We start from the raw sequence: 13,117 nt of genomic DNA on the forward strand, positions 1-13,117 counted from the left end.
ACTACCACCAGCTATCTTCAGTGTGCTTCTATCTCACATTTTCAGACACACAATGAAAGTGTGTCTGCTTCTGGCTTTCTTGTGGTAACTAGAGACATAGAGTCTCACAGATTTTCCTATCCAAGCTGCCCTGGAACTGTGGTTCCCATATTTCAGCCTCCTGAGTAGCTAGCATTACCGGGGTGAGAGACCAGTTTTTGTTTTTTAATTAAAATAAGAGGTATGAATATTCAACCATCTTATTTTATCTCTAATAAGGAAAGAGACATAGTCATGTCATGTGAATTGTTTTCCTAATCTGAACAAATTAGATTGGCACACAGTCTTTGAAACTCTATTGAGAGTAAATCAAACAGAGTAAATTGTATCTAAGAGCATTGCATCTATAACCCTGGGATTCAAATTACATCTGTATGTTCACAATATATTAGGACAACTTTTTAACTTCAAATTTTCTCTCATTAACAAACTCTATATTTTTCTATTCTATAGCTGGTTTGTTGACTTTCTTCACTTTTAGGCATATAATACAAATCCTCAATTACATTGCTATCAGAGGTGATAGTTTTGTATGATTTAAAAATTCATATTTTCAGCTTTAATTTTTAGACCACTGATTCAAATATCAAGCATATATGACATACAGTATTTTAAAACCTAACATTGTCAAAATAGCAGGAGGCCAAGTAATATGTTACCCTATAGAAAAAATACATACAAATTCCACTCTTATATAGGTCACATTAACTGTCTCAGGGCATTACTTTGCTACTATGTCAGAAATCACAAGACCATATTGGCAAAGACAATCAAGAATTGGTAGTAAAGATGAAGATAGGGAAGATTAGTTTTGTTCATACTGCTCATTTCCTGAAAATTCCTGCTCCTGTAGAAGGCCTAGCAAACAAATCCTCCTATCAGTTACCATCCTACCCTTTCATCTTATTTACCCTATTTGGTCTTCCTTGGTTTCTGGATGAATGCTTCCATTATTACAGCAGTTGTTATCTATGTTACTTGCTCTGTAAGGATATGTGTTATTCTTTGGTGCATGGAGGGTTAACACAATGGCTTCTTGAACTGGTGCATAATCAAGATATGTAGAATAGTTGAAGCTATACTAGCTCTCTTGAACAGTACAAAGAAGATATAAATGGGAAAATAATTGTGAAAGTCCTCATTAAAAAATAAAATGAGAGCCAGGCCCACTGGCTCAGGCCTATAATCCTTGCTACTCAGGAGAATGAGCTCTCAGGATCACTGTTCAAAGCCAGCCTGGGCAGAAAAAACTATGAAACTTTTACCTACAATTAACTACCAAAAAGCTAAAAATTAAGCTGTGGCTCAAGTGGTAGAGTGCTAGCCTTGAGAGAAAAAGCTCAAGAATAGCACCTGGGCCCTGAGTTTAAGCCTCAGGACTGGCACACATACACAAAAAGAATATTAGATATCAAGTCCTACTAAGATATTCTGTAAACATTATTTCCTTAAATGATATTTTTGAGTCTTAGAAGCTATTGATGAATTTAAAAAATAGGAAATGTAGTAATTGTACAACTTTAAAGCAGACCAATCAGTAAGTAAGCTACCCATAAAATTTTTAAAAAGATAACTTTCTACTTTTAATATTTTTACATATGATTTTCTTAAATTTTCCAGTGAGACACCTGAATATTACTGGTCAAATGTTTAATTGATTTTTATATATTTCACCACAAACCTAAATAGTAGAATATGCTACTATACTAACATACTTATAAAGTCACCTCCTGGAGCTGAGAGCAAGACATTTCAACTGTGAACACTAGAGAAAGCAGAAACAAGGCTGAGGGAAGGGACTCTGGGTACTGGCTGACGTAAGTTAGATTACCTTCCTATTTCTGACTGTCTTTTCAAAGATAACCATTTACACAGCTTTGGATGATAAGGTTTAAAAGCCGACAGTGTAAAACAGACAAATCAGAAAGTTCTTCCTTTAAGTCCTGACTATAATAATAAATAGGGATACAATGGGTTTCTGAAGCAAAGAACGAAAAAATTTTCACATACATGCTTAAATTGTGTAAACTGTCAAGGCTATAAATGCAAAAATGTCATTTAAAATTTTAAAAATGGAAGTTAACATTTTTAGAGCCCAAAGTGATCTATAAGCAGTTTAGAAAATTTATATACTATAGAGAGGCATACATACTGATCATTTTCTACTATCATGAAAATAATAGCCTTATTTCAAGAAGATACAGTGGTCATTCAAATGTGGTTATTTTTCTTTCAAAGGTGGCCTCATGGGACTGGGAAGGTGGCTCAGTGGTAGAGTGCTTGCCTTGCTCTGGGTTCGATTCCTCAGCACCACATAGGCAGAAAAAGGCTGGAAGTGGCATGTGACTCAAGTGGTAGAGCACTAGCCTTGAGCTGAAGAGCTGAGGGACAGTGCCCAGGCCCAGAGTTCAGGCACCACAACCAACCAACCAAACAAACAAAAAAACTAAAAACAAAAGGTGGCCTCATTACAGAGAAAAGAACAAAAGATAATATTCTGACTCTGGTTTCTGGAAAATGAAATCATTTGACATTTTGTGCTCTCAAATAATCATTAAACTATAAAGGTTGTGATGCTTCATGAACAAATATGGAAATATAAAATAAGAAAAAACAAAAACAGATTATGAGGTTAAGTATAAGAACAAATTACATAAAGGTTTCCCCTATATAAATACAGGTAACTATAGGTAAATATGATTTATGAAATCTTATTTATATATACTTTAGAAGTATACATATGTTAACATTCCATTTTTAAAATAAAGTTTTATTTTGCCAAATGAACAAGTTGATTAAAGCATAAAGGAAATTAGAGAAGGAAAGAAAACGTGAACAAACTAACATTTGTCATTTTCTATATGTTAGGTGATTAGGCAGGTGTTCCAAACACTTCATAGGTATGCTCTATGATATAGCTGATGTTAACAATTCAATTTTACAGATGAGGTAATTAGAAACCAGAGAGGTTAATTACTTTACCTAAGCTCACAAAATCAATAAGTAGTAGAGCTTAAGATGTAAAATTTGGTCTGTTTTATTTATATCTCAGAGCTTTTTTAAATCGGTGCCCTAAATCTCATACTTACTTTTTTTTTTTTTTTTTTTGGTCAGATGTGGGGCTTGAACTCAGAGCATGGGTGCTGTCATTGAGCTCTTCTGCTCAAGGCTACCACTCTACCACTTAGAGCCACAGCACTTCTTCTGGTTTTCTGGTGGTTAATTGGAGGTAAAAGTCTCAGCAACTTTCCTGTCCTAGCTTCCTTCAAACTGCAATCCTCAGATCTCAGCCTCCTGAGTAGTGAAAATTACCAGTGTGAGCCACTGGCACCTGGCTTACATACTTATTCTTTTTTAAAAATTATTTAATTTTATTGTCAAGGTGATGTACAGAGGGGTTACAGTTAAATAAGTAAGGTAGTGATTACATTTCATGTCTAACTTGTTACCCCCTCTCTCATTTTTCTCCTTCTTTCCCTCCCTCCTTTAATCTCACCCCCCAAGTTGTACAGATCATTTCCAACATATTGTTTTGTGAGTATTGCTATTATGTATGTTCTCACTTTGTCCTTTGTCTCACCATTTTGTTGTTCCCCTTCCCTTCCCTAGTTCAGATAAACGTATATAAAATACCCAGGGTACCAAAATCAAATACAATGACAACAGGGGATAAACTATGGGGTAGGGGAGATACAAAAGAAAAAAGAAATCATATAGTACCTTGAAAACAACAACAAGGAAAAATTCTTCAGAATATAGTTTGTGGTTGGGTATGGTGGCTTATACTTGTAATCCCCGCTACTTCGGAGGCACAGACAATAGGATTGAGCCCAGGGGGGAAAAAATGAGAGACCCTATCTGAAAAATAACCAAAAGCAAAATAGGTAGAGGTGTGGTTCAAGTAATAGAGCTTTTTGTTAGCAATCACAAAGCACTGAGTTCAAATTCCATATTGCCAAAGGAATAGAAAAGAATGATACAATTTGATTTGTGTCATAAAATAATATGATCATGACAAAAATTTTTCCTCTTCTACTTTTTAAGCTATGAAACTGAAGAAAAGTCACTAGAATGAAGAGGGTTTGGGAACTTGATGATTGGGTGGTGAAGAGAGGGACAGGGTTCAAGTTTTCCTCAGCATAAATCTGTAGCAAATTAATTATGATGACTCTACATTCTTAAAATTAACAAGATTAGTAAAAGTTAAACCATTCTAACAGTTCTGAAGAACCCAGATTTATGAATGTTAAATCCTTTTATACAAAGTAGATTTTAGCTCTGATACATCTCTAATATTTTAAACAACTACTTCAATGTTATTTTAGTGATATATGACTTTCTAACATGCAAATTTAGAAGGTATTTAAAGGTATTTAAAGCCCAGCCTGGTCAATTTAGGGAGGCCCTGTATCAAAGTAAAAAAGTTGGGGATGTTGCTCAGTGGTACAGTGCTTGGCTAACACGTGTGAGTCCCTAGGTTCTATTCTTAATATAAATAAGTAAACACCTGTTATTTATTACAATAAACAAGATACATAAAATCTTTGTAGTAGGACTTGAAGTTTAATTTTTAAGACTTATTCAAAGATTTGATAATGTTCAACTGAATGTATTTTTTATTAAGAAAAAGACTTAACTTTTAGAAACTAAAGGCTGAATGAATGTGCAGTAACTTAAAAAAATCTTTTTACCATCTAGCCATGATTTGGTGAGTTGAAGGATATACTATATTGAGAAAGAAAAGAAACTTCAGAAGTTTCAATCATTATTAAGAAATTATCATTATCAAGTCTTAATATAATTTTTCCAAGTCTTGGAAAAAATTATATTAAGTGAAGTAAGGCAGGCCCAAAGAAACATAGGTCCAATGGTTTCCCTTATTTGCAATAACTAATATATGTCAGAGACAAGCAGAAATGGTTAGATAAGTTGATGTTAAGCGAAATGAACCCCAAGTTAAGGACTCAAATGTTTTTTCTTGCTTGCTATTGTGTCTAACATATTTATAAGATATTTCTTTGTTGCTTTGTATGTCCCTCCCTCACGGTATACCCCTGTTTTCACTGTATTTGATGTTGGTATAATTTGTTGAGGGGAAGGGAACAAACAAATTGTTTAAATAGGGATACAGGTGGACCCATTGCAACAATGAGATGTACAAGTCGTTATGTCGAAAACGAACTTTAAAACTTTGGTGGGGGGGTGTCAGGGGAGGGGGGGTCAGGGGAGATGAGAAGGATGGGAAGGGAAAACAAAGGAGGAAGCAACAATGCTTGATAAGAAATGCACTCATTACCTTGCCCATGTAATTGTAACCCCTCTTTATGGTAGTTTCACAATTAAAAAGAAGAAGAAATTATTGTTATCAAAATAATTGTCTTATAAAAAAGAAATCATCCTCTGCATCTTGTATACACATTTGTCTAATTTGGGGAGGGGAATAACTAAACACTGAAATAAGGACACAAGATGATCCATTGTAACAAGGTTACCCACAAGACAGTATATTGGAAATGACCTTGGGGGGTGAGGGAGGTGGGAGAGGGAAGGGATAGTGGGAGAACAACAAGGAAAGGGGTAACAATGCTTGATAAGAAATGTATTCATTGCCTTACTCATGTAACTGTAACCCCCCTGTACAGCATCTTTATAATAAAATAAATGAAGAAATTATCATTATCAAGAAATGAATATTTTTCTTTAAAAAAAAACAAACGTCGTTATGTGTGACTGGGTGTGGTGGAACACTCTTATAATACCAGTACTTGGTAGGCAGAGGCATGAGGATGAAGCCTAATCTCAAGCTTAAAATAGATTAACAAGGAGTCTGAGGTCAGCTTGGACTATTACATAGTAAAACAGACGGAGTAAGGAAGCACAGGTAAGGCATTGAAAATGGGAAAGGGAGGGGCTGAGGGAGGAAGGGAGAGACTGAGGAAAAAAGGAGATGGAGAAAGAGAAATAGAGAGAGACCCTGAGAAGAAAAGGAGGGATAGAGGAAGGAAAGAGGGGGAGGAAAGTAAGAAAAAATAGTAAACAAATCATAATGTGACACTTTAAGTATTCAAGTCTTTAAGTCTTTTTAAGTATCAAGTCACACCATTACTCCAGTTGTAAAACCAGTTAATTAAAAAGGCACACAGAGTTATTTTGTGACCAGTTTTTCTATCCAAATAATTTTTGTTTTCATTTAATACCAGGGATCCTAATTAAATTATTATAATCAGTTTAGTGGCTATGATTTATAACTAAATAACTGTTTTATTATTTTGTGTGTCTCTTGAATTCAAAAGTATATTTACAAATTATTGGAATAATTTACTGGAAAATTCTTCAATTGTCAAAAGTCTCAAAGATATTATATTTTTCAAGAAAAACACAGATTGTGAAAATACACTCATGAATGGTAACACTTGAAATTAAGTTGAAAAAAAAAACTATTTGATGCAGTAGAATGAAAGTTAAATATAATGTACATAGCTATTTTTAGAAGAAACTGCAATTATTTTTTGTTTTGTTTTGTTTTGGTCGTGGGGCTTGAACTCTGGGCCTGGGTACTGTCCCTGAGTTCTTCAGCTCAAGGCTAGTCCACTTGAGCCACAGCGCCACTTCCTACAATGATTTTTTTATTCTATTTCTGTGCCATTTGTACAGTGATAAGATGGTATGTGAAAAATAATCAACATTTTGTGTTTCTAAGAGAATACCAAATAATTGGTCTGTGTGTTTCATAACTAAATTGACTGCCAAATTTACCATGGATTTGAGGCTATATAAACACAATTTAAGTTTTATCAATAAATGAAAGAAAGTGGAGCTATTTTCTATCTTGGAAATTTTGATATTATACTCAAGAACATAAAAAAGCACTACATCCAACTCCAAAACAATATAGATTTCCTGTGAACTTTTCTAGAATTAAATTTGATTTTAAAAGATATTTAGGAGAATGGTACAATGGAAAGTTTTAAAATGTTCACCTTCAATTTATTTCATAGGTCACTGTTATATCATCTAATAAGATAATTAAAAACATGCAAGCAGCTGGTACTACAGCTAAACAGATTAATGTAATAGTCTGTAGTCATATGTGCTGGCAAGGGGCTTGCCTCTTTTGGCGAAGAGAAGGTCAGCTGCCCTTGGGAAGAGGAGGGGGTGCTAGAGAAAAAACATTCCTTCTACCATTCAGCTCTGTGCTACACTCCCTAAGCTACATATCTAGTGCAAACTGAGACAGGAAACTCATGCTCTTCTTTCATACCCATTAAAGTTCTTTCAACTTTAATGATTACACAAGAAATAAAGTAAACATAATTTGACAGAAGACATTAATACTAGGTCTTAAAAGGTACAAAATACATTCCATAAAAAGTCTTTTCAGTTTTTGTGAAGTTTCCATTTTAGCACAGCATCTGCAAATTAGATGGGAGAGTTATGTTCAAATTTTAACTTCAAGTCTAAAACACTATCTACTATTTGCTCTGCATCATATAAATAATAACATTGGTGCCTTAAGAGTTAATTACACCTGTGCTCTATATATCTGAATCAATGAATCAAAACCACAAGATACAAATCCAAAGTAAAGCCTCTTAGGCTATAAAAATAGGTCTAGGAGCATTAGGGACATGAGGCTATGGCTAGGATCTACTGATTTTAAAACTCAAAACTTGTTAAACTTCTGGATATCAGTGTCTGGTTTTAGTAGTAAAGCATCTTTCCTGCACCTTTTCTAGGTATAAAGTTTGATATACAAAGGCAACATGAATCAGAAATTGAGAGCTTCACACCTCAGGTTGAGCTTGTTCTTAAGCTCCTGTTCTATTAACAGATAAACATTATTTTTCTATAGGAACTAATTTTCCCCCCTCCCTTCTGGTCTCTGTACATTAGAACCCTGAACAAAGTTCTACAATTACAAAAGATTAATAATGATGAAAATGATGGCACTGACAATATAAAAGTGACTACTATTTATTCATTTATTTCAGCAAATAACATTATATTATACTCCTTGTATCAATGTTTTATTATCCTCACTATATAAAGTGAGGAAATTGAGGTTAAGATTTGTTCAAAGTCTTCAAAATAATTTCAATCAATAGTTCAACCAATATACTATATTTAGATATTATTTTGAAAGCAAACAAGAAATTGTGAAAGATTATGGCCTCTTGAAGTCTGGCGATCTAAATACACAATACCAGTAAACTAAAATTTAAAAAATGGCTTTAAGTGTGTTGATCTGAGACTTAACTCACAAGTTAATAAAACCTCAATAAATGCTGCAAACATTGAAGCAACAAAGTTAACAGTTCTCACTGGATAAACACAAAATAATGGTACCAAGGTTCTGCATTTAAATTTTCAGAGGTTTTGTTTTACATACTTTAGCTTAATCTTTACAAACATTGTGGGAAAGAGCCAGGTTAATACATAACCTAAAATTAAATAAGAAAAGGCTGCTTTCAGTGGGGTGGGTAAGAATGTTGAAAGGGGTATGTGACAGTGATATGCTGTATTCACTAACTGCTTTGGTTAATGGCAACTCCTTTATACAACTACTTAAAGAGAATAAAAAACTTTAAAATGTATATTACTCATGTTACAGATGAGACACTAAAACTAGTATTTACACTGAATGCAAGTATGAATAAATTGAGAGGCTGCTGGTGCTAAGTTTTTTAACTAGAAAGAAAGACTGTGATTTCTGAGGCAGTTGAAATAATACAAAAGTAGAATTGCTGCAAAAAAGGCTATATGAGGACTGGGAGAAAAATGTATACTTCTTTCTGACCATCTATTTCTAGTTGGTTTAAACGAACAATAATGACAACAGAAAAGTATTTTATTTCAAAAGTAAATTTTATTGACAACTCTTTTGCCATTATGTGACTCAGCAACAACTTCTAGGTTCTGTCTGTTAATATAAAAATAAAGCCTCCTAGAGCTGTGTTTTTATGAATTCTACATTTAACTCAACTGTCAAATTTATAAGTAAGCTAATTATAAGAGCTGTTGTCTACTGACTAGAAAATACTCATTTCACACCTTAAATACTATGATACTACCTAACAGAGTTGGTCTGCCAATATGTACATTTGTTTCAATTAGGGAAGGGAAGGGAAACAACTGAATGATAAGAGAAAGGACTAGGGGAGAACCAAAGCAACAGTGATATACATAAGACAATAAGTTAGAAATGATCTGTACAACTTGGGGAGGGGGTTGGGGGGAAGGGAACTTAGGAAAAAAATTGAGGGAAGGGATAACAATGTTGAGAAGAAATGTACTCATTACCTTGCTTATGTAATTAAAACCCCTCTGTACATTCACCTTGACAATAATTTTAAAAGAAAGACCCACTTTGATGTACTGTATTTACTATCTGATCTTTTTATCTTGCTTTTTAAATTACAATAAACATTAGTATCACAACCTTACCACAGTGACAATCATTGATTTAAAAATTTAGTTAACAACATTAGTATTTATTGCATAGACTCGAATTAAGAGCTCATTTAAGAATATAATTATTCAATAATACTAAGCTATTTTAGTCCTCAAACTATTCAAGGACAAGGGCAAAATGAACTATAATGCAACACTATGTCTTTATATGAAAACATTCTTCTTAAAGTGTTATGTCCACTATTTCCTATAATTAGCTAAACTACAAATGTAAAATATAATTCATCAACAATACATAAAACATAAGGAGAAATTTTCTTCCTTCAAAATGTTTTTCCATTTGTACTATTTATTTCATTCATACTTAATGTTATTAACACCATGGATTACATATATATTAGTATCTTGTGCTAGATGCCAAATAATGAATATTTTCTTAACTACCTTTTATTTTTTCTTTTTTCATTTTTGTTGTGATTAACAGTGACATATTAAGATAGGTAACTCTGCCTATTATTCAATATTTCAACTGTTAGTTTGTACTTCAAGATTAAAAGAAAGATTTAGAGAATTGTAACATTTATAAGGTAGAATGCTACAGTGAAAATATAATGCCTACATATGAGCTATGCTGCTGTGATATACCTTTTAGAACAACATGGCAAAAAGCCTTTTGTAGAACTGGTGACATTTTGTGTACCAATCTAACATGGTATAATACTGGAAACTTAGAGATGTCAAGTATTTCAATTACCATCTTATTATGGAATTCATAAACAAACTGTAAAAATTTTCATTTACTATATTAGGTGCCTCCTACATGCAAGGGCCATTTCGAGATGCTGAAGAGTTGTCAAAGATATGAAGATAATAATGACAATTAAGAAAATAGAATATGCATACAAACAATAATGTAACACAAGCATAAATTCCATGCTTACTATATAAAAATACTATTACTATTCAAATGAGTTTCCAAGAATATAATGGTTCTTATCTAAGTTTTATAGTTGTTACCTTATTATTATTGTAACTAATTTGAAGAACAACCTATCTAATTAAAATGTCTCTTCATTTATAATTCTAAATATACTAATAATGAACTATGGTAAATAATGCTGCAATGAGCATAGTTGTGCTGGTAGCTTTAGTGTGTCCTAGATTGAGATCGTTTGGATAAATGCCCATAGGGAGATGGTTGGATCATAGGAGAGCTCTATGTTTAGTCCTTTGAGGAACAGCCATATTGCCTTCCAGAGTGGTTGAACCAGCTTCCATTCCCACCAACAGCGTAGTAGGGTTCCCTTTTGGCCACATCCCCGCCAGCATCTGTTATTACTTGTTTTCTTGATAATGGTCATTTTAACTGGGATGAGGTAGAATCTCAATGTGGTTTTGATTTGTATTTCTTTTATGGCCAGAGAAGTTGAGCATTTCTTCATGTGTCTATTGGCCATGCTTATTTCCTCTGCAGAGAATTCTCTTTTTCATTCTTTAGCACACTTATTAATGGGGTAGTTGTTTCTCTGGGGATTTGTTGGGGGGGTTAATTTTTTGAGCTGTAGTTATATTTTTATATGAGACTCTTGTCTATTGTATAGCTAGTGAAAATCCTCTCCCAATCTGTGGGCTTTCTATTTATCTTGCTGTCTATGTCCTTTGTCATGCAGAAGCTCTGTAATTTAATGTAATCACATTTATTCAGACTTTCTTTGATTTGTTTTGTTTCTGGATTTTTATTTAGGAATTTTCGACCTGTGCCCTATCCATTTATTTACCATAACTAAGATACGAAACCAACCCAGATGCCCCTCAATAGATGATCAAGAAAATGTGGTATATTTACACAATGGAATTGTATGCTTCTATCAGAAAGAATGACATCGTCCCTTTTGTAAGGAAATGGAAAGACTTGGAAAAAATCATATTAAGTGAAAAATCATATTAAGCCCCTTTCGTAAGGAAATGGAAAGACTTGGAAAAAAATCATATTAAGTGAAGTAAGCCAGACCCAAAGAAACATAGGCTCTATAGTTTTCCTTATTTGTAATAATTAGTATAAGCCTAGGTTAGTCCTGACAGAGAATCATAATAGCTCAAGAACTATGAACATATGACATAAAAAATTATACTAATTGAAATGAACTCCAAGACATGGAAACAACAGGTCTTTTTTTTTTTTTTTTTAGCTGTTAACCTTGATGTCACCAATGTACTGTATCTAGTTCTTTCTTCTTACATTATTTGATTTTTCTTTTTCCATTAGTTTATCCCTGGCAATCTCTGTCTTTGATTCTGGTACCCTCCATCTTGTTTATCTGATTGGGGGATGGAAAATAACAAAATGCTGAAAAAAGTACAAAGGATGACCCCTTGCAACAATGATACAGGACACTGTCAGAAATGAACTTTACAAATTATCATGGAGGAAAGGAGTCATGGGAGGGAAGGGATAGTGGGAGAACAACAATGGAGTGAGTAACAATGCTCAATGAGAAATGTACCTTACTCATGTAAATGTAACCCCTCTGTACAGCATCTTTACAATAAAATAAAATTTAAAAAAATAAAAAATAAATATACTAATATTGACTCTGAAGGATATTTCTTTTGTAAAATAAAATGACTAAGTCCTTATACCACTTTAGTTCAGTATACAATTTTCAAATATTACCAGAAAAACTTTAATCTTTGCCTTCCTGAATTTCCCTGATACAAGGGACAAAATTAATCAACATTTACAAAAATATGTCATAAGGAAGCCATTACCAAAAATGATAAAATATACATTATTCTTAACTAGTGTATTCATTTTTTTGAGAGGAGGAAGGCACCAGGGTTTGAACTCGACTATCTGAGCCATGATCCCAATCCTTAGTGCAGCTAGTTTAAAAATTACTAACTAAGATCCAGCTTTCCTATTTGCTGATGTCCCCAACTAGGATATTAACAAACAATACTTAGATAAAACACAAATTCCATTCTTAAGCTCTCTTAGACATTCCTAAGCAATATACTCTGTATTAGCAGAAACTTCAACAAAGAAAAACTTGTAGTACTAGAAGAAACATATTAGAAAAAATCCAGACTTACAAAATGGAATATAATGGAGCTTAATATTATATGAACATTCAGTTGAGTCACTCTACTCTAGGCTAATGACAGATATAAACATTTACCGCTATTTATTCAAGAATTTATTGTGTTTTCTTTACAGATACTTGTTAAATCTAGAAACAATTACAATCAGCTATCATCACAATGGTCTTCACATAAATTATTCTTTTAAAGCACAAGTAGCAGTCTTATTCTAAGATTATTATTATAATCCTCTAAGATCATGTTTTATATTTTAGCTTATAAAATTATGCATCCATTTACTTATCACCTACCTATATGAATTAAAAGTCCCCTCACAGTCTAAGGTTGAATTTGTTCTTCTTCCATTTTTATTTGAATCTCCTGAAAAAAAAATAAAAACACTGAAATAAACACTGAAATAATGAAATTTAGAAAACTGAACATTTCAGCTGAAAAAGTATGTGAGAGCTCTAAGAGTCTCCCAAAGCATGCATAGTTTCTTTTCATCTTTTCCAAACTACTTTCGAATGTAAACATTCAGAGCCTTTTAGGAAAAACATTAATCAGTAACATTAATGAAACAAGT

The 13,117-nt window shown here is 33.0% G+C and overlaps 1 protein-coding gene across 13 annotated transcripts in view; it reads right to left on the minus strand.

Moving 5' to 3' along the window:
- The window catches only part of Tbc1d5 (TBC1 domain family member 5), a 476,492-nt gene that overhangs the window by 205,078 nt on the left and 258,297 nt on the right, over positions 1 to 13,117 (minus strand). For 12 of the 13 annotated variants that reach the window (XM_070018657.1, XM_070018651.1, XM_070018658.1 and 9 more), the window contains one exon: positions 12,843 to 12,912. In XM_070018657.1, the coding sequence (XP_069874758.1) occupies positions 12,843 to 12,912 (70 nt within the window). The remainder of the gene's footprint in view (positions 1 to 12,842; positions 12,913 to 13,117) is intronic. The other variant, XM_070018661.1, reaches the window with a different exon arrangement.

This window comes from Dipodomys merriami, unplaced genomic scaffold (genome assembly GCF_024711535.1).
Source record: "Dipodomys merriami isolate MVZ:Mamm:240054 unplaced genomic scaffold, mDipMer1.0.p SCAF_13, whole genome shotgun sequence".
Taxonomy (NCBI): domain Eukaryota; kingdom Metazoa; phylum Chordata; class Mammalia; order Rodentia; family Heteromyidae; genus Dipodomys; species Dipodomys merriami.